We start from the raw sequence: 25,995 nt of genomic DNA on the forward strand, positions 1-25,995 counted from the left end.
GTCCTGATGCATGGAGCAGAGGAGACGATGTGTTGTCGTCAACCCCTTTGGATGAAAGCGATGTGTTAGTTCCGTCCCACACAAGTCGGCGATGTGATGTCTTCGTTCTTTGCAGAAGCGGCGATTTGACGAGGAAGATAGTCCGGTTCAAAGCCATTGCAACACTTTATACCCACTTCCATGGGTCCAGGAATTAATTGGTATCACTTGGCAGGGCAGGACTCAGTTGGCAGTGTCCAGGTGCTGTAGGTAGATGAGTTGGAAAGTCTTTGATGACCCTGAGATTTCAGAACAGGGGGCATGCAGACTGCCCTTTGAGTCACTCTGGTTCTGAGTTGGAGAGATGCATGTCCAGTCTTTCTCTCTCCCAGGCAAGAGTGCAGCAGGTCAGCACAGCAGAGCAGGAGTCCAGCAGAGGAGTGTTCCAGCAGAGTGGCAGTCCTTGTAGCAGCACAGCAGTCTTTCCTCGTAGCAGAGTATTCACAGGTCCAGAAGTGTACTGAGTTTGTGGTGTCAGAGGTCCAGTACGTATACCCAGTTGTGCCTTTGAAGTGGGAAGACTTCTTAGAAAGACTTTGAAGTTCACCTCCTTGCCCTTGCTTCAGACTCACTACAGAGAGGTATGCAGCCCTTTCTGTGGGGACAGGACACCTATTCAGGCGTGTCAGCTCCTCCCTCCCATCCTGCTCAGGATGGCCCTTCAGGATGTAAATGGCCCATCAGTCACCCTTAAGCTCCCTTTGTCTGTGGCTGTCTAGAGGAATGCACAAATCCCAGCTGTTAGCCACCCCAGACGTGTATTCAGAGACAAGCAGAAGGCACCAAAAGCTAAAATAAGATGCCATCTTTCTAAAACTGTCATTTTAAGAATTACAATGTAAAATCTGACTTCACCATAAATTAGAATTTTAAATTGTGATTCCAGAGATACCCAACTTGGGGGATCCCATATCTTCCCAATTGGAAATTACACTTATAAAAGGTAATCCCAATGTTATCCTATGACAGAGATAGGCCTTGAAGTAGTGAAAAACGAATTTGAGAGTTTTTCACTACCTACCGTATTGGTGACTTATATGTAATTAAAAAAAGGCTTGGGCCTGCCAAGAGAGTTAACTTGCCAGGTCGACATCACAGTTTAAAACAGCACACACAAGCTCTGCAGTGACGGACCTGAGCCATGCTCAAAGGGCTGCTTAAGTGGGTGGCTCAATCAGTGCTGTGTAGGCCCACTAGTAGCATTTAACTTACAGGCCCTGGGCACATGTAGTGCACTTTACTAGAGACTTATAAGGACATTAAATATGCCAGTTGTGGATAAGCCAATGTTACCACGTTTTAATTACAGAGCACATGCACTTTAGCACTGGTTAGCAGTGGTAAAGTGCCCAGAGTCCCAAAGCCAGCAAAAACGAAGTCAGCAAAACAGGAGGTCAGATGTCAAAGGGCAAAAATGTCAGGGGGAACCAAGCCAAGGATGCCAGGTCTAACAATCATCCTAACAGATAAAGTCACTGGAATATTAAATAAGGACGTAACTGTTTTAGGAAATGCTAGCCCAGAAAGTGGGAGAGGAGTGATCAATGCAGTTATATCAAAAAAATCTTATTTATTACAAATGTTTGGAAATGTACTCTTCTCATAGCACCTTTCTTTTTAAAAAAAAATATATTTTTATTTGCATTTTCAACACCGAAACATAACAATCATGTCAGAATGAATCGTCCAACACAATCTACCCCGTCACTACCCTCCTCCCCCCATCCCCAGCGCCCCTCATTGCCTAACAATGCCATAATAGAGAGGAAATCACCATCCATCATGTGCCTGAGTTGCCTCCAAAACCCTTCCACATACCCTGAGATTGACCAAGTATCCCCTCTCCCCCTTCAAAGCCCCCCATCCATGCCATAATAGCGTCTCCACTTCTCCCACACTCTGGAAAATTTCTTCGGGTAGCCTCTCGCTGTGTATGTCACTCTTTCAGCCGCCATATAGATGTCCATCCCCCTCCTCCAATCAGCAAGCTTGGGGGGTGCGGGGCTCCCCATTCCCGTGCCACGTCCCTCTTGGCTACCATTAATGCTAGTGTCAAGAAGATGAGGTGGGGTCGGGTCAAATCTACATCATTCGCTATCCCCAGTAGAACTAATTTGGGGTCCATGGGCAGTGGCTCTTCAAGTATGTCCCCAAGTTCTGTCATTATCCTGGCCCAGTACCTTTGGAGAACCTCACATTCCCAAATGGTGTGGTAGAAGTTGCCCTCGGTGTGGCCACACCATAAGCAACTAGGGTCGATGGCCCGCCCCATCCGGTGTAGGCGGAGTCTATCATAGTAGACTTTGATAGTCCTAACGAAGCTGTGTTCATTGCTCGTTGTGGCGCGTTGTGAGAACTACTGAGAGAATTTTAATGTGAAGTCTTACTTTTTAAATTGTATGTTTTAAATAGTATGTTTTAAAGAGAACTACTGAGAGTATTTTAATGTGAAGTCCGGAAAGGGGAGTTCAGTTCCTTGCTGATTCATTGCACCGCACTTTACCGAGCCCTGCTCGGCCAGCAGAACACCACTTCCGCCGATTAGCGGTCTAGTGGTTTATGGGGGAGGATATAAGGAAGACGCTGTCCCGCCCGCGCAGCCTTTGATAGTCCTAACGAAGCTGTGTTCATTGCTCGTTGTGGCGCGTTGTGAGAACTACTGAGAGAATTTTAATGTGAAGTCTTACTTTTTAAATTGTATGTTTTAAATAGTATGTTTTAAAGAGAACTACTGAGAGTATTTTAATGTGAAGTCCGGAAAGGGGAGTTCAGTTCCTTGCTGATTCATTGCACCGCACTTTACCGAGCCCTGCTCGGCCAGCAGAACACCACTTCCGCCGATTAGCGGTCTAGTGGTTTATGGGGGAGGATATAAGGAAGACGCTGTCCCTCCCGCGCAGCCTTTGATAGTCCTAACAAAGCTGTGTTCATTGCTCATTGTGGCGCGTTGTGAGAACTACTGAGAGAATTTTAATGTGAAGTCTTACTTTTTAAATTGTATGTTTTAAATAGTATGTTTTAAAGAGAACTACTGAGAGTATTTTAATGTGAAGTCCGGAAAGGGGAGTTCAGTTCCTTGCTGATTCATTGCACCACACTTTACCGAGCCCTGCTCGGCCAGCAGAACACCACTTCCGCCGATTAGCGGTCTAGTGGTTTATGGGGGAGGATATAAGGAAGACGCTGTCCCGCCCGCGCAGCCTTTGATAGTCCTAACGAAGCTGTGTTCATTGCTCGTTGTGGCGCGTTGTGAGAACTACTGAGAGAATTTTAATGTGAAGTCTTACTTTTTAAATTGTATGTTTTAAATAGTATGTTTTAAAGAGAACTACTGAGAGTATTTTAATGTGAAGTCCGGAAAGGGGAGTTCAGTTCCTTGCTGATTCATTGCACCGCACTTTACCGAGCCCTGCTCGGCCAGCAGAACACCACTTCCGCCGATTAGCGGTCTAGTGGTTTATGGGGGAGGATATAAGGAAGACGCTGTCCCGCCCGCGCAGCGGACGCGCTCAGCGGGCGCGCCGCGGGCGCGCCGAAGGCGCGCACAAGGCAAGCCCGTCTGCGCCCGTCCGCGCCGAGGCCGGGCCTAGGGCCGGTCTCCCTGGCTCTTTGCCACCGGATGTAAGGTACTCCTATACTGGTAGGGAATTGCAGCGGTGGAATCTTAAAGACAAAGGTCTACAGTGTCACAAGTTGCTCCCGGGTTCCATCTATGATGCAAATGTTGCGGTCTATGGAAGATGTGGTTCCCTTATATGTAGGTCGTGTCTGGTTCAGCTCCCAGCTATTCTTAATCTCCCTACTCAAGACAGGGAACCGGCCCATGAAGTTTCCAAAACTGCCGCTACGGACATTAACTTAAATTGCGTCCTATTTAATGCTAGATCGCTCGTTAAACATTCAGTGGAATGCGCTCTCTTTTTGGAAAACAATAATGTTAAACTTGCTTTTATAACTGAGACCTGGCTGGATAGCACTTCAGGTCCTGACTTGGTGAAGGCCACTCCCTCCGGTTTTTGCTGCTACTCTCACGATCGTACTCATAAAAAGGGCGGAGGGCTCGCAGTCATATACCACGATTCTCTGACTCCACATTTCGTACCTATGCATGATCAAGGCTGCGAAGCCCTGTCTTTCAATATTGTATCAGCTCACTATAAACCCTTTAAAGGGATTCTAATATACCGCCCTCCAGGAAGTAAGACTGATTTTCTCAATTCTTTTAATATACTAATAGAAGAAGCTCTGTGTCAACAAACTTTTGTTATATTAGGAGACTTTAATTTCCATTTGGAAAAATTGGAGGACCCCGATACTGCCAGACTTAATAGTATTATGGCAGTAGGTGGCCTGGAACAATTGGTCTCCGTCCCTACCCACATAAAAGGTCATACCCTGGATGGGATCTTTTCTAACAGTTGTGACTTGGTCAATATCTCTGTTCACCCGATTTCCTGGTCCGACCATTCTACAATCACGTTTCAACTCAAACACGATATGAAGGGTCCCTCAGGTTTTACGTAGAAGAAGGAGATCACTACCAGAGCCTGGGGGAAAGTCAATGTTACACATCTTAAAACTGCCCTCATGGAAAATATGCCCATAGACGCACCTGATCCCGAAGTAGCCACTCGCTTGTTCAACAATTGGCTGGACAAGGCGTGCCTACTCGCAGCCCCCCCAAGAAAATGGATACCGAGAAGGGTCACACCTACGGCCCCCTGGTTCTCAGATGAGCTCAGAGATAAGAAACTACTATGCAAAAAGGCTGAAAGACAGTGGCGTAAAAACTATTTAACGGCTGATAAAATAGACCTAAAATCAGTGACTGCGATTTATAAATCTTCCCTTCTGTTAGCCAAGAGGGAGTACTTTTCACTTCTAATCACTAAAGCCAAATCTGACTCGAAGGAGCTTTTTAAAACAGTCATCAGACTTTCTAATCCTAGGACGCCCAGCGGTCCAGTCGCACCAGACTTTTGCAACACGGTTGCCGATTTTTTTAAAACAAAAGTAGAAACTATTTTTTCTTCTCTGTCTGACCAGGTTAATAAAAAGCATTCGGACTTCACCTTGAAGGCTCCTTCTCTCCCGGTCAGTACCCTGGATCAGTTCTCCCCTCTTAATTCAGAAGAAACAATGAATCTCATGAATAATATAAAATCAGGCTCCCCCAATGACCCCTGTCCTATAGGGATTATTAAACAGATCGCAGATATAACCTGTAGCGTTATAACCCCCCTTTTTAACAACATATTCTGTACCGCTACTTTTCCTAGCCCCTGGAAAAAGGCCTATGTGCTCCCTCTCCTTAAGAAACAATCTCTAGACCCTAATGATCCAGCTAACTATCGCCCTATCTCCAGACTGCCCCTACCAGCCAAAATGCTTGCAAAAGCCATGAATAAACAACTCAGCGATTTCCTCCTATTGAACGATTCTTTGGATCACTCGCAATATGGCTTTAGATCTCACCACAGTACCGAGCTTGCCCTTATTAAATCTACTGAGGAGATCAGAGAAGCTCTGGACAAAGGCGGTAGCGCGTTGCTCGTCCTTTTGGACCTATCCGCGGCCTTTGACACCGTGCATCATAAAGTACTGCTCAATCGGTTGTCAGAGATCGGGATATCAGGACAAGCCTGGAAGTTGCTTGATTCCTTTTTAAAGGACAGACATCAAACAGTCGAAATAAATGGAGCCACATCTGAACCATTCTCTCTGCCTTGCGGGGTGCTGCAGGGCTCCTCCTTGAGCCCCACTCTTTTTAATATCTACGTGGCACCCCTGGCTGGCATCATCAGATCGTTTGGGTTCCAACTTACCTCCTACGCAGACGACACGCAAATTGTGCTGTCTGTGAGGGAGGGAGCTGAAAAGGAAACCGGATTTCGCTTCTCACAATGTATGCTTTCCATCTCCAGCTGGATGTCGGCTAATAGCCTTAAGCTTAACTCAGCTAAGACAGAGGTGGTGAGGTTTGGCAATAATCCTCGCATGTGGACACCTGATTGGTGGCCTGACTCACTAGGTCACTGCCCTGTGCCGTGTAAGAAAGCCAAAAACCTGGGAGTGGTAATCGATGACAAACTCTGTATGGGGGACCAGGTGAGCAGGGTCACCTCTGGTTGCGCTATGGTACTCCGAATGATCAAAAAAATCAGGCCATATCTTTCTGAGGGGTGTCTCCGCACAGTGGTGACCGCACTCATTTTATCCCGTCTTGACTATTGCAATAGTCTTTATGTTAACATGCAGTCACAACATCTACACAGACTGCAGGTTATTCAAAATGCAGCTGTTAGACTTCTGACCCTGACCCCCAGATGTGTGTCAGCTAAAAGAGATCTTAAGACACTGCATTGGCTCCCGATCCATCTGCGAGCCAGGTTCAAGGCTTCGTGTATAGTGTTCAGAGCCTTGAACGGGACAGGTCCGGAGTTTCTCAAAGACAAGTTTTCCTGGTACACTCCTTTCAGAATGCTCAGATCTACTGGAGCTAAGCTAGTGAACACTCCTTCTATCAAAAAGGTTAACTGGGGAGGTAGGAGCTTTGTTTATGGGGCCTCTAAAATCTGGAATGAGCTGCCTCTGAAGCTGAGATTGGCATCAGATCTTGGCTCCTTTAGGAAAGATCTTAAGACCTGGTTCTTCTCCCAGTTTTAGTTTCTCTCTTTAGTGCAGGCTATCATGTGCTCAGCGCCAGGACACCGCAAGGTAATCGCGCGCTTTATAAACCTCAGTAACATAACATAACATAACAGACTCGGTGGAGTATCTTAAGTTGGATAAGTCTGAGTCGAGATTTGATCGCCACCTCCCTAGGGTGCATCAGGGCAGTTTCCCAATCGAGTGTGTCCATCTCCCCCACGTTCGCCTCCCAAACCAATTTCACCAGTCCGTCCGGAATGTTATTAATTAGGGTTTTGTATGTCAAGGAAACCAGCTTGGCCTGCACTTGCTCCTGTAGCAGGCGGCCCTCCAGTGGGGCATATTCCGGCAGGGGGTCCGCTAGCATCCCCTCTGCCTGCCATGCATGCCGTATTTGCGCGTATTTGAGGAACTGAGTGGAATGCAGGTCGAACTCTGCCTCCAGGTCCTGGAAGGACTTCAAGGCTCCCCGGCGCTGGAGGTCTCCCAGCACCGAAATGCCTATATCGTCCCACCGTCAGAAGCCTTTCAGCTTATGCAGCTCCTTTAGCCACGCACACTTCCAGAGTGGGGTTTGTCGCGATGGTTTGTGCCACCACCCGATGCGTCTCGTCGCCCTATCCCAGCTTTCCACTGTCACTCTTGTTGCCGACAGAAGTGCTGTCCTCCCCTTCCCACCATAGATATAGTGCAGGCAGGATCGGCTGTCTAGCTTCCCCCTCTCCAACCTATACGTAGGGAGATCCGCCGGTGCATGTAACCAGTCGTTGATAGGTGCTAGATGTTCCGCCCAGTAGTATGCCTCCACGTTGTGGAGGGAAATCCCCCCATTGTATTGGTTTCTCTGGAGGGTCTCCAGCGCTATCCTAGGTTGTTTCCCCAGCCAAAGCAGCTCTCTAAGGCCCTCGTTTATTTCCTGGAATACCTGACGCGGGAGGGAAAAGTATTCATTTTGTAGCGCATAGAAGAGCCGCGGTAGCGTGATCATTTTATACATCGCCGCTCGCCCTAGCAAAGTGAGTGGGTGTGTCTTCCATCGGCATGCCTCCTCCTTAAAGTTCAGCAGAACCCTCTGGATGTTTTCTTTATAGGAGACAACACTATTTTTTGTTATGTAAATTCCTAAGTAGAGAAACCCTTCCGTTGTCACCCGTAACGCCTTGGGTATAGCCGAGCCCAGGTCTCCCTCTCCGGGATTGTATAATACCGACTTATGCCAATTTATGGTGTAGCCTGAGTGTGACCCGTACCGGTCCAGCCGTGCGAAGAGGCGCGGCACCGAGATTTCAGGGGATGTAAAATACAGTAGGATGTCATCCGCATACAGCCAGATTTTCTCCTCGCTCCTCTCTCCACGGCGAATTTTAATTCCCGCGATCTGCCTATCTTGCCGCACTTCACATGCCAGCACCTCTATGGTAAGGGCAAATAGTAGCGGGGACAGGGGACAGCCCTGACGGGTCCCTCGTCGTATAGGGAATTATTCTGAGAACATACCATTGACTTTGACCCTTGCTCGCGGGTCTGCGTAAAGAAGCGTAATCCATTTCCTAAACTTCGGGCCATACCCAAACTTCAGCAACACGCTGTCTAAAAAGGGCCAATGCACTGTGTCAAACGCCTCATAGCACCTTTCTTAACCTGGATGCCCCTTGTCTTCGTACTTTAATAGCAGTGCGTTATTCAATACAGGAATAATACGATTGTTGTAGAAATGCGCAGTATGTATGTGACGCCTATTGACTTTGGAGGAAAAAGCATCGAAATGTCAATAATATGGAACTGAATAATGCTAACTTAAAGTTCACTTGAGTAATAAATATATGCATAGGGATAGTGGAACCCCCTGAATATGCATTTGATTGACCAAAAAGTTCTAATATGCCTTGGCGCATCTCAGTACTTTTTCTGCCACCCTTGGTGGATCAGCCACAGTGTTTGTAGTTAAAACTACAGTAGAAGTAGCACACTGAGAGGTTTTCATTACTGAGTATAATGCATATAGTTAGTATATACATTATGGTATTGATTTTGTTAAGCACCCCTTTGCCATATGTGGTTTATTAGCTCTGATCAACGCACCTAAAACATTTCATCGCACAACCCTGAATTATCACAATGCATTATTATCATTGAAACATTGAATGTTTAATGTTTGAACTCGAAAATGTAGCATCAGCGGCCTTATTCGATAGCAGTGTATTCTAGACAGTGTCTGCCGGCACTGCGAACGCCCAGCCTCCTTTTCTCCGTTTTCTATATTTGGGTTCCATGACCAATCCAGCAGCATCAGAAGGCTGAAGGTGAAATATTATGCAGTGCATCTCAAATATTGCACAGCCAAATGAAGGTTCTTGCTTATTGTCCGATCCATGAATAGCACCAAGGCTCCCAGTGCAGCGAGACCAGTCCTGGAGCGATGTGTGATCTGGGGCCCAGGGCCAAACTAGGAATGCTATAGTGTTCTGCAAGTTTCCGAATTACTGCAGTATATTAGTAGCGCACTGTTGGAAACCGGGCAACCGGGTTAGCAGTCACCAGGTTCCCAGCACAATGGTAGCTTGGCTCGAGCGGTTGGGGTCAGGCACCGTGCTAAGCGTACGTCACACCCTCACAATAACCATGCGTTCATCCGTTCCAAAAACGACATTACACCGTAAAAATAATGCAAGTCAAGTTGAAAATATATATGTCTTTATCTTATTTTCTCTTAGTTGCAGGATTCATTACATAAATACAAGACAGTAGGATTTTTCTTGAAAGAGCAGGTCAAATAAATACTACTACATTGGAATTTCAATAAATAGGTTCAGGTCATAAATAAGCAAGGAACAAATAGATGTGCAATAAATACAGATGGCAAATAAATACAGTCAGACAATAAATATAGTGCAGGAATAAATTAGTGGATGACAATAAATAAGCACTTCCAATAAATAAGGTAAAACAATCAATGACAGTGACAATTCAAATCATTTACATGAGGTCACTTGGTCTTACTTTGCCCATACACAACTTAAGGACACTTGGATGGCATGGGGGTGTCCCACCTAGATTGATCAGGGCTGGGGCCTAAGCTGAGGCAGAACAGGAGTAACCCAAAGATCTGGCCCTCCAAACTACACAACCCTTTATGGTGGTCACTGTACCAGTCTCAGTTCACCCCTGGCACTCTCAGGCTGGTTCTAGCACCCCTTTAGCCTCTAGGATGATCTTTTAGGGCTCCACAGGGCCTCAGATGCCCCCTCTACCACGTACTGCCCTTTTCAAGATGATCGGCTCCGCTCGGCACCGTGTCGACGCCGTGAGGCGGCTCCGGATCGATGTCGCTGGGCGGTCTCGACTCGATGTCGCTGGGCGGTCTCGACTCGATGTCGCTGGACGGTCTCGACTCGATGTCGCTGGGCGGCCTCGGCTCGATGTCGCTGGGCGGTCTCGACTCGATGTCGCTGGTCGGCCTCGGCTCGATGTTGCCTTCCGGCGTCACAGGGACTCGGACTCCCCACTTCCTGGTGTCTCCGGAGTGCGATCTCCACTCCCGGCCTCCGGCGCGCTTCACCTCGGTTTCTGGCGACTCCGGTGGGCGGGCTTCACACCCCCGTCGACGCCTCACCTCGACCTCAGGTGACTCCCGACTCGACCTCCGGCGCCTCTCCACGACCTCCGTCGGCGCCCTCACCCGACCTCGGGTGACCCCTTACTCGACCTCCGGTGTCTCTCCACGACCTCCGTCGGCGCCCTCACTCGACCTCTGGCGGCTCCGGGTACGACGTCTGCTTTCTGTCAGCGCCGCTTCTCGACCTCAGGCCCCAGGTCTCCAGGCTTCTCGACTTCAGGACTCCAGGAGGACACTGCTGAACAGGTCAGGAACTTGCTGTTCTTCTTCTTTAAGGCCTGTTTCAAATGTTCAGTCCTTTAAGATGGTTCTTCTGGTCTTGGTCCCACACAGGGCTCCAGGTTGGGCTTGGTCAGTAGAGACTAGCATCAAGGGTGGGTTTCTGGACCCCACTCCAAGCACTGGTTTCCACCTCTGCTGCCTTACTCCGACCTCCTTCTATCTCTGTCCTCTCTCTTCTCCAGTCAGTTGCCAACTGCCACTCTGAGATGGCCTCCCAACATTCTAAACTGCCTCTCACTGTCACAGGGTTCCAGAATGTTACGGAAGGTTCTAGAAATCTCCAGTGGGTTCTGATGATGTCACAGGTGGCCACCATTTTGTGTCTCAGGCCCTCAGACAGAAGTTCCAGGGGTAGGGGAAATGGCTCCCTGACCCTGCATCAACACTAAAAAGTCTGGTGGTTCCCAAAAAGGAAAAATTATAACAGGGATTGAGGCAAAAGTGGGACAAAATAAATAATGATGAGGAGGGACCACCCAAAGGGCTGACAGGTCTAACACGCACCATGCTGTTATGCCAGCGTGCAGCTATGGTGGTAATATAATCAATTTGGAAGGGGGAAAGGTGAGAAGCAGATACATCCACACATATCCTTCAGATGGAAAAACTAGTATTAATCACACCATTAAATTGTTACATCAGGCGGATTTCTATATCTAGCTGGCCATCTGGAAACATAACTGTGTGAATTCTTAACAAGCACAGCATAGCTACTCACTGGGTCAAAGGTTATGTACTGTCAGCCTCTACCATCGAAATCTCCATTTCAGAGCCATTTATTTCGCTGACTGGCAATAGCTTCCAGAGTGAGAGCTCTCAATGCAACTAACAGCTGCAGGGATCAAATTAATTGGACCAGTGGGAGAAGGTAAAGGAACAGGCCCTGACAACCAAGGACCACATCGTGCATAAGGTCATCCAACAGGGTGACAGTAGCATACTCGGTTCCCAGGGAGGTGGGAAACTGGCTTATGCCAGATGCTGTTTGAAGCACCGAAGAGGTGTAATACATGCACACCCCCGTTGTGAGGGCACCTGGCCATGAGAGGCAGGTATCAATAATGGATATCAGTCGGAATGATGTGGGTTAAATGAGTACCTGTGGGAGAAGGTCTAGTTTTGCTTTTATATTGTTGTATTATTAATTTTGTTTTGTTAAACATACTAAAGTTCTATTTAAACTCCATAAATATGTAGCGTATGCTTACGTTGCTTTCATATTTAACTAGGCAATGCTGTGAAGTTAGGGGTTAGGAGAAGAGGGAACTTCTGCTGCTTGATGGTGCATGTTTTCACTCGTGTGCAGCATATGTTGTATGTGCACTAACACATACAGTAGATGGTCAATGTGGAAGAGTGAGTCAGGAATGATCTCCTGATCTGGGTGAAGGTTTAAGTGTTTCTATAATGGTAATTACAAAGTTATTTTGGGTGCTATCTCTGTACCTTCTTCGTCATGGATTTTACAAATGCTAAACAGAATAACACAGAGGACGAATCCACCCTACACAGGCTCTTATTTTACCAACAATGTTTTTTTGCAGTCTGATCCCAGTTAAGGTGATGCGTGAGTGGAAGGAGCTTTTCTTTGCTGGGCAGCCACTCTACGAGCAAGGCTCTATTGATTTATTACCACCTGATCCAAGCCATGGGCAACTTCTGGAACTCGAAAAAATGGGCCTGTTGGATGAGCAAGATTTTGAGGACTATAAGGTACATTATTTATTTTTGCCAATTATTTTTAATTCAATGAAGAATACAATTACTATGCAAAAATATAGTTTTTCACAATATTGCTGTACATATCTTAGAAGATGCACTCTTGTATCTGGGAACATATTAATAAGTAGTACACAATCGTCCCATTATTGTTCCTGTTGTGGGTTGTAAATGGTGGTGGTGTGATTGCCACATGGGTGTTATTAGAGGGCAGATAATGCTCTTACTTGCTGGCATGGTGTCTCGGAATGAAGTACATTCTTTCTTCTAATGTGAAAGGAACTATCGGGTTGAAAACACGGCCTGGGGGAATCACCCTGGGGCTATTAATCCAGGCCGTAGAAGGAGTTTTTTTACAGACCCGAGGTGTTTGCCCATGCAATTTTCACCTGACTCAGATACTGAAATTGATGCAAAAGCATTTGCGGTCGACTAAAGTTTTACCTCAGCTCTTGCATTCCGGTTTCAATTGTCTCATAATCAGTGGCGTAACGAAACTTGAGGGGGCCCCCCTGCAAAGCACATTGAGGGCCCCCCCCCCCCCCCCGGCGGCGCGGCCCCCCATCTACCACTTTGCCCTACCACCCAGAAATCGAGCATATTTTGATTAGAAACCTCCAACATTTAAATGAAATGCCTCCATATTGTCTTTCTCTAAGTTCTAATGAGAAAGTGGGAAACACTCTTTGCATACAAGCTACGCCATTTGTAACAATACTGTCAAAAGCAGATTATTTAACTGAGGCAGCAATCAGAACAATGCCAAGGAGCGATCCTATTATCTCAGGAACTGACTATGGCTGAAGAACAAAGAACAACTATGAAGGGTCTGAAATAGAATTGACAATACCTTGAAACTTTGAAAGACCAATCCAAACATGAAATTCCATAAAAACTCGAGTGACAATATACATGAGAAGTACACAAGCTATAACTCAGTATCCTGCGAAAGTCAAGAGAAATAGACTGGTGAATTATCTGCGCGCCACACACTAGCGACTGTCAAGGGTTGTGCATGATAACGTGAACTGAGGAAGCAATTTCAATCATAATGACTTTATTAGTAAGCACTGCAAAACAGGCAGGCACACAAGGCTGAGAAAGAAAACTGTTTGGATGCTTCAGAACATTGATGCAAATGTTTGTTTTGATTTAACATTTCTGTAGTGCAAACAATGCTAAATACAAGATTTAAGGTAGACGTATTACAGACAAGTGCAAGCAACACTGCATGTAGAATAAAAACAAGCCCTATCAGCAAGTACCTAATGACAATCTATATACAAACTGTAGTTGGTAAAGCAAAATAAAAAGTGCAAATACTTTCAAAGTGCAAAATAAAGCAATCACCAGTCCAGCAATACACAAAAATCAAGCATGTTTTGTAAAACAATCCAACTTTCTTCTTGCATCAAGGTGAAAATATTTTCAAAGTGCATGGTAAAAACAAGTCTAGCAGTATGCAAAAACGAAGCCAGGTTAGTTAAACAATTCCCTGTTTGGTGTGTGCATAAAGGCACACATATTTCAAAGCGACTGATAACTACAGCACCATACAATAATCAAACCAGTTTAAACTAACAATTCCCTTTTTGAAGCCTCAAATATTTCAAAGTGACTAGCAAAACAGTAACAAGTACAGCAGATAGCAGCATACATAAATTAAAACCTATTTAGTCAGACTAATTCCCCTTTTGTTTGTGCATGAAGGCATACATATTTCAAAGTGCCTGGTAAAGTAATAACAATTTAGCAGCATAAACATCAAACCCGTCCAGTCAAACAATGCCCCTTTTATTTGTGCATAAAGGTGCAAATATTTTAACGTGAGTGATAAAAACAATAAGTTTAGGAGCATAAACATTCAAACAGTTGCGACAAAGTATGCCCCTTTAGTTTGTGCATAAAGGCGCAAATATTTAAGTGGCCCGCAAAACAATAACAAGCTCAGCAGCAAAATAAACAAAGCTGTTTACTCAAATAATGCCCCTTTTGTCTGTGCAAAAGGAAGTGTCAAGGGGGTGTATATTTGTCAGGTTAAACTGAATACATTTCTTCTTGCCTCTATAAACGTATGTTCAGAATATTGAGGTAGCCTATATATAAGCAAACAACATTTAAAGTATGATATACTGGCAGAATACCATATTACTTACAGCTTCCTCATGGAACTCAAAGCAGATATATTTAGAAAATCAGACTTGAAGTAGGAACAGTACTTGCAGGAGCCTCATGAAATGTATTTCAGAGTTTGAAGGCTGGTACAGCAGAAAACAATACTTCAAGAGTGAACACAAGGCCGAAGACTGCTTACACCAGGAAGAGTGACTGGCAAATTAGACTGGTGGCTGAAGGCTACTACTGCTCTGTTCACTGAATTGGAGAGATGTACTTGACTGAAAGAATGTTTGCCTCTTTGCCTTTCTTCGTGCAAACTCTTCTGTTAAAGCTTTCACATTTATTTTTTTTGCTCGATCACTCTCAATGCTTAAGGTTGCAAGCCCCGACAGCCTTTCCTGCGTCATTGTGCTTCGGAGATAGTTTTTGATTAATTTTAACTTTGAAAAGGACCTTTCTGCACTGGCTACAGTAACTGGAATTGTTAGAAAAAGTTTCAGTGCTGTTGCAACATCCAAAACACTGGGCAGAATTGCATGGTTTCTCAAAAATAAAAGGTCAGCCAGATCCTTTATTGTGCCACCTGAGATAAGTTGTATTTGTTCTTTCAACACTGCTTTGAAAGCGATGAGTTGTTGTGGAAACTCTAGGGACAAGTCTTTTTCGTAATGAGCTGCCAGGGTCATGGCTGCTTCAAACAACTCCTTCTCACTAGCTCTGAGGATTTCTGAAGGCAGCATGAAATTAAAGCATTGGATTATGGTGTTCATACCAGCAAATCGAGTTTTTATCTGATTTACAACAATATCTATGTTAGCATAAAACACAGACACCTTAAAATTGTCTTCAGGATTGCACAGTCTTTGGTCTTCACAGAGTTCATCGAAGTGCTTTTTTTTGCGTCGTGGTCGTTTTTGTGTAAAATGCAATTGAATTCCCCATGCAGCTGCAAGTAAAGATGCTGAGCTTTTAACATCTTCAAACTGTTCTCTGAAACTGGCAAACGTATTTGCTGCGCTACTTAACATATTTGATGCTTGTAAAAGGTCCAGATCTGTAGACTGAAGCAGTTTGGACACAATATTTATTGTCTCCAGCACTTTGGACTGGATTACAACCATTACCACAAACTCAAAAGTCTCCATGCACTTCCTAAGACCCTGAGCTTCTGCGCGCTCCTCAACCTTTTTAGACTGCAGTAAAATGGTAGTGAGTGCCTTCATGATGTCCATAAACCGATAGCGTACAGCATGGAGAGCATCATGTCTGGATGCCCAACGTGTTGGACAGAGTCTCTTTAGTGTTGGCTTTGAATGAGTTGTGCTCTCTTTTGTAATGGTAAGAAGTTCCCACCGTTTGATGCTTTGGCTGAAAAATAAATATAATTTCTGTATAATGTCATAAAATTCTGTAATTTCAGGAATGTGCATGCAGGCATCATTCAACACTAAATTTAGATTAGGAGCAGCACAGTGTACATAGACTGCATTGGGTTCTTTCTGCCGTATTCTGGTTTGCACTCCACTATATATACCACTCATTGTGCTGGCACCATCATATCCCTGACCTCTACATTTATTAAGCACTAGGCCTTTGTCCTCTATAAGGTTTACAAGTTCTGTTGCTATCCCCTCAGCACTTTGGTCTGTCATTTTATAGAAACCAACAAAGCTTTCATTAATTTTGATTTCAGTTGGAATGTCATCAGTATTAAGGCACAGTGTTACATATCGGATAACCAGGCTTAATTGGTCTTCTTTTTTAATGTCCTGTGTTGTGTCCATTATAACAGAGTAAAATGGTGCTTTTTTTATTTCACTTACTATCTCACTTTGCACTTTATTCGAAAGCATTTCAATCAGCTCATTTTGAATAGCAGGACTCAAGTATTTAACTCTACTCTCGGTGGTAATGAGATGGTTTAAAACAGGATCATATTTGGCCAAAAGTTCAATGACTGCCAGAAAGTTCCCACCATCTTTTTCTTTCAGTTTTTCTCTATGTCCTCTGAAAGGTAAATTGCAAGTTGACAACAGAAGTGTAACATCGATGATCCTACTCAGAATTTGTGTCTAATAGTTCACCTGGTCTTTGTAGTCTGATTCTAGTTGTATATCGATCGTCTCATCTTGCCTCCATCTTCCATGTACAGCACAAGCAGCTAAATGTGAGCGCGTCATTTCATGTTCTTTAATTTTTCGAGACATGCCTTGCCAATCTTTTATTCCATTAGCCCATGCTTGCTGATAGGATGAAAGTTTTCTATCTCCAAAAAGCCAACAAGGTTCACAGTATGCACTGTCCATTTTTAAAGAGTAGCACAACCACAGTCTTGGAGTCTTATCTCCAGTCCTATTTTCCTTGTAGTAGTACTTTGTGGAAAAGCACCTATTTTTATTATCTCGTGGGAAGGGTCCTCTAGGCTTGCATGGGCCACTTCTGATGACAAACCTTCGTAACTCTGCATCATGCCAAGGTTTGTCTAAAAAGTTCCCTCTATCACTCTGGTACAAATCCTGGCAAAACTGGGTATTGCTTGATTCTAGTTCTTCTAAATGTAATTCCACATCCTTACTCATAATGTCTTCAGTTTCTTCTTCAATGTTTGGCAATACTTCAGACACAAGTAGCACATGTGTAGGTTCTTCACTTTCTTTAGCTACTGGTAGCAGCAGTGATACATCTGGTGCACTTACAATTTCAGCACTTCCTTCACTTGTTTGTAATATTAGACTCAGAGATTCATCTGCTGATGGTGTATTATCAGTTTCTGAGCTTTCTACAGTCACTGGTAGTAGTGTAGGCCTAGCTGCTGTACCTGCAATTTCTCTGACTTCTGTAATAGATGGAGGCACTGCTGACACATCTGTTTTACTTTCTCTGTTTCCTACAGTAGTTGTTGTTGCCTGCATTACTGGTGCTTCAATGCTAAAATGTACATCTGTGGTTTGATCAGAGCACTGTAATGTTTTGTCATGTGGTGGGACCAATTGGGATTGTGGCAATGCTGCTTTGTCTCCTGTTGTTGATGCAGCTGCATCACCTTCTGGTAATGATGCATGAGATGATGATGCGCCATGATCACCTGGACACCTAAACATAGAGTCAATTTTCATAAATTTGCCTTTAAACTGCTCTTGTTTTGATTTAATTTGCCGCTTTTGAGCACCGCTTAAATACTTTCTTGGCTGTTTGCTCATTTCTTTGATTAAAATGTAATTGTAGAAAGTCAATGTTGTAGTAGAGTGCACGAATACGAAGGTAGCAGTAAGAATATTTTGTGTACACCACAAAGATTGTAATTGTGGGTTTTGTTCCACCAATTCTGCCTAAAAGGAAGGAAAATACAAAGCATTATTATTAAACACTACGGTAGCTTAACCATACCAACTATTGATGTAGAGTTGGAGTAAGGGATACTTGAAGGCAGGCACTACAGGAATGGATGCAAGAAGGTGATTATTCAAAGGAGAGATACAAGAGAGGAGAGGAGAGGAGTTTGCCTAACGGCAAGGGTGGTAGACCTCAAATTGGTTCGTGTCTCGGCAATGACGCTGAACATCCTGTGCTTCTGGGCAAATCGCTTAATGTCCCCGTGCCTAACAAAAATGAATGTGTCCTCATGTAACGCAACTGGTGCTATGTAAAGCCCTTTGATACCCAATACCTTCGGGACAAGTTTGTGCTATATAAAACTCCGTAAAAAAACACAACAAAAACCAAGAAGGAAATAGCAGAAGGGATGGGATTGAGGAGGTAATCACTCAACAGTTGGATGAGGATGGTGAGAGCGAACAATGCAGGAGTTGCAGGCAGATGCAAGAAGGCATGAACTGAATGGACGGCTGCAAGGAGGCAGGAGCTACAAGGACAGAGCCAAGAAGACAAAGGATGGAGCAGTCTTGAATGTATTGTTTTGTTATATTTATTGAGGGCTTACTACCCCTACATGAGGAGCATTGAAGTGCTTGCCTACATGAGTAGCAAGCTACTATGTGCGTAGGGTGTGTGGTTGGAAGGGCGTTGTATTTGTTTTTAATTTTATGCGATGTTAGAAGTGTTCACAGTCCATGTTATGCATGGGGACCACTGACTGGGGTGCATGCAGCTTATTGTGCAATAGGATGCATGGCTTAGCAATGGCTTAAGAGGTGAGAGATATGCACACTTTTGTTTTTTATCTCTGCAGGTCCCTTTATGGTATATATTTTGTTCATAATCCCACCTTTGTGATTACTCCACAGAGTCGTCCATTCTGAAAATACTATGCCTAGTGTTTAAAGTTAATGGTCCTGAGTAGGCATAGATTAAAGAGTACACGGTGAGTGATGCAACAGTGTGAGAGTAGGGTAATAGGAGTGACTGCAGGGTGAGTGAGGTGACCATATGCAAGTGCAGAATTGGAGGAAAGAATGCATTGTTAGTAATGAGCTTATATGAGTGAGATTACAGATTGAGCAGTGAGGGGGACATGTGAGTGAAGTGTGACATGAGTGCAGGGTTAGTCGTGTGCTTGTGTGACTGCAGGGTGAACAGCGCAAGTGCATTGCGAGTGCAGAGTAATGACTGAGTGCAGGGTGAGCGGGTGAATGGTGTGAGTGCATGGTGGTCAGTGTGAGTGCATTGTGATTGCTGTGAGTGCAGGTGAGCATAAAAATGAAGGGCGAAAATGAGGAGTGAGTTGTCTGAATGCAGGGTTCATTCCCGGACACTTGAAGTAACTCAGCATGGTATTGACGGCAGCGTAAGGTTTCAGTTGAAAGTTAAACTATTGTTATTCTGGCACTGATAGGGATCGAGGGTGAAGGAAATAATGTGCTGATCCTGCAACAAACTTCCAGTCCTATGGTTAGGGTTGCCTGCTCATTATTTTGATGCCCCACACAGGACAACAATAAGCAGTCACCAAAAGCTGTATTTTCAGCACTTATCTGGACCTACTTCGAACAGCAAATATAAATAGAAAACACTTTTAATTGTGTTCTAGGGCTGCCTGAATGATCCATGACTGCTAATTAAAGAGAACAAATACAGAAAACTCCATTACAAATGCGCCAGGGTCTAAATCGGACTACATTAACTGTACATGTATTCTAAAAATCTAGCAGCCGGCCCGGCCCTTATGGTCCCGTCCTGCAACAGGGTAGACTGGATCTAATACAGCAGCTTCGTAATCTTTGGAACCATGTTACCTTACACTTTATTTATTTAACATAGTTTTGCATCTTGACCAATTGCAGGATTTCGCGCACTTTTTTGTGCAAATCTGACATGAGATGAGGGGTCAGGGGTGAGTGTGTCCATAGACAAGCCTGTTAGCCAATGTGAAACGAAGCATTGGGCGGGCAGCTCTTCACTGACTAGTCTCTATGATTTAACATCTCATTAGCTCAGCCAAAGAGTATTCACAATCTGTGAGGGCGGCGCTATCAGCCATCTTGGCGCGTCACTTTCCCAGTAATTTTTAACAGGTGATGAAAGGTGGAGAAGGTTAGCTGCTTGCCCAATGCCCAGGATAACACAATGTGGTCAACTGTGTGAACGTTGGGATTTAAACCTGGTTCTCTGCCTTCTTTTTCTATGTTAATGATGCCTTGCTGTTGTTTCACCCCTTTTAAGAGCCCCTGCAGCTCCACTCTGCCTATTGCTTGGATTCAGTCCCCCCGACCTCCCCCCGGGCCCCGCCGAAATCAGCTCCACAGTCTGCCTAAGTGCCTACTGCTTAAAGATTCTGCCCCCCCCCCCCCCCCCGAAATTTTTGATAGCCCCCCCCCCCGCCCGAAATTTGGCTCTAGTTATATGCCTCTGACTCGAAGGCATCGGTCTACTCACACTGGCAGCGCAGCAGCAGGCAGCTCATCGCGCGCAACATCATTACTTACATTACATGGATAAACTTTAAACCCCATTTAATTTGGAGCTGGGTCGGACAGCACTGATTACACCATGCAGGCCATAAAAAATGTAGACGAGGTCGTTGGATAGGCCCAATAAGTCCAAATAAAAGCACAGTATCTACTTGTGCTCATGTTCCTGATATGGCTTGCTTATCAGCAAAATGCAAGACACCGATTTAACCCCTAGCTCTGCGATGGTCATGCTGTAGAACCCACTCAGTAGCTGAGGTGCTTTGAACGCTACAGCAGCATGACGGCTGCCTGGAAGAATCCCAGCGCCAGCGCCTGCCTCGGGGGATACTTAGCGCGCGCGCGCATAGGACGTAACTACTAGTTAATTACAGTAAAGGCAGACGAATTTATCAGAGTTAGATAAATACCAGAACCAAGTCCAAGTCCTGGTCAGAGTATGATAGCAGTCGTACACACGATGTAAACCATGAAACAGTTATGCAAACCACAGAGCTCGTTAACCTTCAGCTGCCAGATTCCTTTTAACGGTGGGAGAGAGGTTCTGTTTTACATTCTCCCGATTGGCTGTAGCCTGTCGGGGATTTCTGATCCGAGGTACGGTAAATGCTGATTGTGGTGGAGGATGGAAAAGACATTTTCTCACGAATTTCTTCTACACATGTACACATGTTGTGACAGGAGTGGGGAGAGCGTTGGAATATGGAGGGGAAACATGCAGAACCACATTTCTAGGCAGTGCTTAAAATGGAAAAATAGAAGTGTAGGTACAGCCTAAATTAAACTAAGGCCGTTTCGGACCACTATCGACCTGACCTGCCTCCTCCTCGGACATTATTTCTAAGAATTTCTAACATATCTCACCTTAGGCCTGGCTGGCAGGCCTGCAGCTTCGGAGGAGGCGACTCACGAGCGCGGGCAGCACTGCAGAAGACAGGGCGACTGGGCGTCGGGCGAGACTAGCCACCAGGCAGGCCAGGGGCTAGTAGTAGTACTGTAGTACTCTCTAGTCTCTAGCACAATATAATTAAATTATCCTGGCACTGCAGTGGCACGTCGGCGGCCACGCACCCTTCCCTTGAGTTCTCCTACTGCGCACTTTTAAATTACAATGCGCATGACAAAGGAAAGATTTTAAGCCCCACCCTGAAGATCGTCATCGCGGCACCGCGGCGCGCAGGCAGACGTATTGACAACAACTTCTGCGCGCATGCACCATTTCCATTTTTAATTAGGAAGACAGAGACTGAGCCGGCTCCGCCCGGGCGTATGTACTGCCAACCCTGAACCAACTATATTGTTTAATTTTAAAAGGCTTCCTTAGGCAGACCTGCGCCGGCAGGGCGTGTGCACACACTTGGCATAAATGTGGCACCAATCATACCAATGCCATATTATTATCAGAGCAACTCAAGGCTTGGTGGCCCGGCCGGCATTGCAATGGCATGCAATGCAACGTAACGTTTAATAAACTCTATGGTGACTGGGGGGGGGGGGGCAGACCGTGCGTGCGGCATGCGTGCAGTTTACTTTTGAGCAGTGAGCACCATAAGGGGGCCCCGGGCCCTGGACTCTGAGCATGGGGGCCCCGGCCCGAAAGGAGGCAGACTGTGCGTGCGGCGTGCACTGCACACAGTTTTGCCCGTCTGCCCTCTGCCGTCTCCCATTGTGAGGAGGCCCCTGGAGGGAGCGTGGGGGCCCCGAGGAGGCAGACCGTGCGTGCGGCGTCACGCGTGCACACAGTTTTGCTCGCCTCCAATTGTGAGGGGGCCCCTGGCTGGAGCGTGGAGGGCCCCCCCCCTCCCCCGGAGGCAGACCGTGCGTGCGTGCGCGTAGTTTTTTGAGCATTTATTTGCTTAGACGTTTTTAGGCAGAGGCTTGCATGCCTTGCTGGCTTGCTCTTGCAGCGGTCTCCCCCCAGACCCAGAGTGAGGGGGACCCTGGAGCGTGGGGGCCCCCCCGCACCGCGGGGGCTGCGGGGGCCTTTGTTACGCCCCTGCTCATAATAACTAAACGTTTGGAACAGGGGCAGAGAACCAAAGTTGGGCAGCTTTTTTTGCAAAACAATAGGAGCAAAAATGTCCCTAGCAGACGAGGTGGTACACACAGTGATTAGGACGCCATACTGGCAAAGCTATCAGAGAAAACAAATGACGGTCCCTCGTAAACATAAGGCGTCTCACAGTTTTTGTGTCTCACACACACACACGCACACGCATGCACGCACGCACACACTCTCTCTCTCTCTCTCTCTCTCTCTCTCTCTCTCTCTCTCTCTCTCTCTCTCTCTCTCTCTCTCTCTCTCTCTATCTCTATCTCTCATCTTAATGCCCACATAGGAAGAGGATCACTTTTAATACAGGGAGGGCACAAGTATGGGGTACACTCGGTGGATGGCGTCCACCTACTATTTTCACAGGGTGGCGAAGTGAGCTAAAGAATGATGATGGATTAAACCCAGATCTGTGACTGGGGGTGAGTGTCTGAAAAGTTTCAGTGCACCGTCCATCATCTCCTTGTGTTTGCTATGTAAATAAAGCAGTCAGCAAACCTCATGTAAAAATATAATTCAGTTGTTTCAAAAATAAAATAAAAAGGTGTATTTCTACAAGGTGGAAGCTTTTAACCTTAGTATTTAGATTAAATCACTGCATTTCTTCAAGGTGATAGTTTGAAAACATGAATTTAGAAATATTTAGGGCTCCCCGCAGCCTGGTGATAATGCCATCAGCGAAATCACACTGAAGTATACAAAAAAAGTGATGGGTGGAATGCTTCAGTTATTCTCAGCTACTGATAATCACTCGGCTGCATCCCCACCTTTTTCATCCCATCTAAAGCACTGGTCACCTGGGATACTCACTACTGTAATCTGATCAATGCACAGCGTTAGACCTGCATGCCCCTTTCAAGCTTTATGTATGGGGGTTCAGCAATTAAAGTTGGCTGTTAAATTATGTGTTCCTCATTGTAGCTTCGTTTGAGGACATTGTGTGCTCATGTCTTCTCTCATATGTGATAAAACTGAATTTTCCCATTCAAATAATGACTATCACATATAATCCTGTTTTCTCCTCCACGATCCAAACATTTTGATTTTGTGCAGAAGTATCTAAATTTATCACATCATAACAAAAAATGATTTACAAACATTTAAAATTATGTGCTTTATTTACCAGTTCCAATCAATAAATGTTGAAGAGCTGTTTTCCATGAAAGGAAGACCTGTTTCTTTTTTATATCTCTGGAAATTCTAGAGCACTGAATATGACTATATTAAAGTTTTCCAAGTTGTTACCCTCCCTGGGCATGGCTGGTCTTGTTCTTTGCCCTTCTCGCCCCTACCTACTGCTGCGTTGCTGCAGAGTTTGTGATGTACTTTGCTGTTATGTCTTTCAATGTAATTCAATGCTATGCTATGTATGGGATGAAAGATCATATGTCTTTACATAGGGCTAGCTCCTTCAGGATGAGGTAACAGTGAATAGGCAAGCCAGCAAGGCAGTGTTAATGCAAACAAGTAGAATGTCTTCATTGCACAATGTTGGCAGTGCAACATTTCTAGGATGTGCAAGGTTCCTATTAGTGAGTGAAGTCTAATGTAGATTCTGATTACTGGCTGTAGTTGGCGATGTCTCTCACTGTTCGTACATTTCCACACTAGTGTTGTTTTTCAATGTAAACTAGAAATATATCCTTGCTACATTACATTACGTATGTTTGATGACACACAGATTTCTTTGGCACATCGATGCTTCTAAACCATTTCCCTAGAAGCCATCGCTTATTGGATGTACCGCACTTTTCCTAAGTTAAATGACACCAAGATAGTGTAGTTGAGGTTGATGAGATTAAGCTTTGATCATTGGACTTCTCAACTGAGATTTTGGTAACACTTCTATTTTTTTCATGTACATTTTGATATACAATATGAATCATATTGTATATCAAAATGTACATGTATATGATGAAGAACAATTAAGTGCAATTCTCCTTCTTCCCTTCATCTGATGGAAGTGCAGGGGTTGCAGCATTAATGTCCTCCAGACCTCAACTATTGTATAGCCTGTATCTCGGCCTTCCTCGTTCTGTGGAATGCGACTGACCATGTAGCCACCCTAACTAGTAAACAGGAGTGCATCTCACCTGCCCTTATGAGTCTTCTCACTCTCAAATGGTCAATGAGTGATATTGTTATGCTTTTTGTATTTATTGAGCCCAATTAAATCAAGGCTTCTTGGTGCTATAGAAACAACACCATAACCACTTTATTTTAGACTAAAACGTGAATTAATCAACCTAATCAATAAAGTTAAGTATATTGTTAACACTGAAACATACCACTTATTGGGAATTCCTAGTATTTGGAGTGTTGCACAACATAAATTATGGGAAACTGCATACAAACTACTTGGCACATTTACCACAGGTACAAGAACGATTGCCTCTAATTAGTGGTCAAAATCTCTAAATGGAGGCATGACTGTTGAATTTTAGATGGTCAAGACAACTACACCAGACCTTAAACACAAGTTGTCTGTACTGTGTGTTATTCTGAATACAAAATCCGATGGGAGTTGTCCCGATATATGTGTCAAAATACCTTGAATATATACATATTGCTAATATATGCCTATTTTCCTATCAAAGCATTCATAGTTGATGACCCTATACATGCATAGCGTCAAAAAACTTGTGGGATTATGCTTTTTAGGTTTGACTTTACTGTTACTACAGTAGCACAGTCTCATTCCAGAGTAACAATAGGCAATGGCAAAGCTAAAGGCTAGATCTATTGGCTTTCCCAGTGCTTAGTGGTGGCAGTAGTGATGGTGGGGTGGTGTTGGTGGTGATGTGTTATTGGTGGTGATGGGTATTATTTTTTAATTTAATTGGTGGGCTCTGGTGGTGGTGGTAGTAGTGCTTGGGGAATTGGTATTCGTGTTAGTGGTACTGGTAGTATTGGTGGGTGGTGCTAGTTTTTGGTGGTATGATTGGTATTGTTAGTGGTGGTATTGTTGGATGGTGCAAAGACCAAAAACTACAGTCACATAGTACTTTCTCCAGTCCTTGAAAAAAATAATTGAGTGCATCATAGTCAAACAGCTCGCAACTAGTTGGAAATAAATGGTTGCCCAAGCCCTCGTACCGTAGCAGCCCTTGTCTTCGTGGTGGACGTATTATATACAATTCTGAATCAAGACAATTCTGCTGTTTTCATTTCATTTCCCTCGCTCTCTTGGCAAGGATTCATACAGTGGCTCATTAAATATAACACAGCCTACTGACATTGGCATGAAATGTTCACTCTTAGCCTGTTTTTTTGTCTTTTTTATCAAGAATGAACCCAAGCAGTGGCCCTTGGACCATCCTTGTCACCCACTGTTTTGATCATCCTAATCTCTCATCATGTGTGGTGTCGCAGAGGGCTCCTGTATTTCTCCAATGCTATTTAACATCTGTGTGCACATTTTGGCCCACTTACTTCGATCTTTTGGCTACCTTGCATTCTCTTATGTAGACAATACTTAGAAGATTGAGCACCTCGACCACCTGGGACCTTATTTCACCACTAAGCTCACTTTCTATCTTCAAGAAGTTCAACTGTGGATATCATAAAACTTGCTGCAGCTCAGTGCCAATAAAGAAGAGATCCTAAGCGTGGGAGACACCAGTGAATTATGTCTCAGTGCCTTCCTCTTT

General features: G+C 44.8%; 1 protein-coding gene across 1 annotated transcript in view; it reads left to right on the forward strand.

The window, feature by feature from the left end:
- The window catches only part of SPEF2 (sperm flagellar and cilia associated 2), a 1,083,747-nt gene that overhangs the window by 185,185 nt on the left and 872,567 nt on the right, over positions 1 to 25,995 (forward strand). The window contains exon 10 of the mRNA XM_085631001.1: positions 12,133 to 12,301. Coding sequence (XP_085487127.1) covers positions 12,133 to 12,301 — 169 coding nt within the window. The remainder of the gene's footprint in view (positions 1 to 12,132; positions 12,302 to 25,995) is intronic.

Source organism: Triturus cristatus, chromosome 2_1 (assembly GCF_964204655.1).
Source record: "Triturus cristatus chromosome 2_1, aTriCri1.1, whole genome shotgun sequence".
Taxonomy (NCBI): Eukaryota; Metazoa; Chordata; class Amphibia; order Caudata; family Salamandridae; genus Triturus; species Triturus cristatus.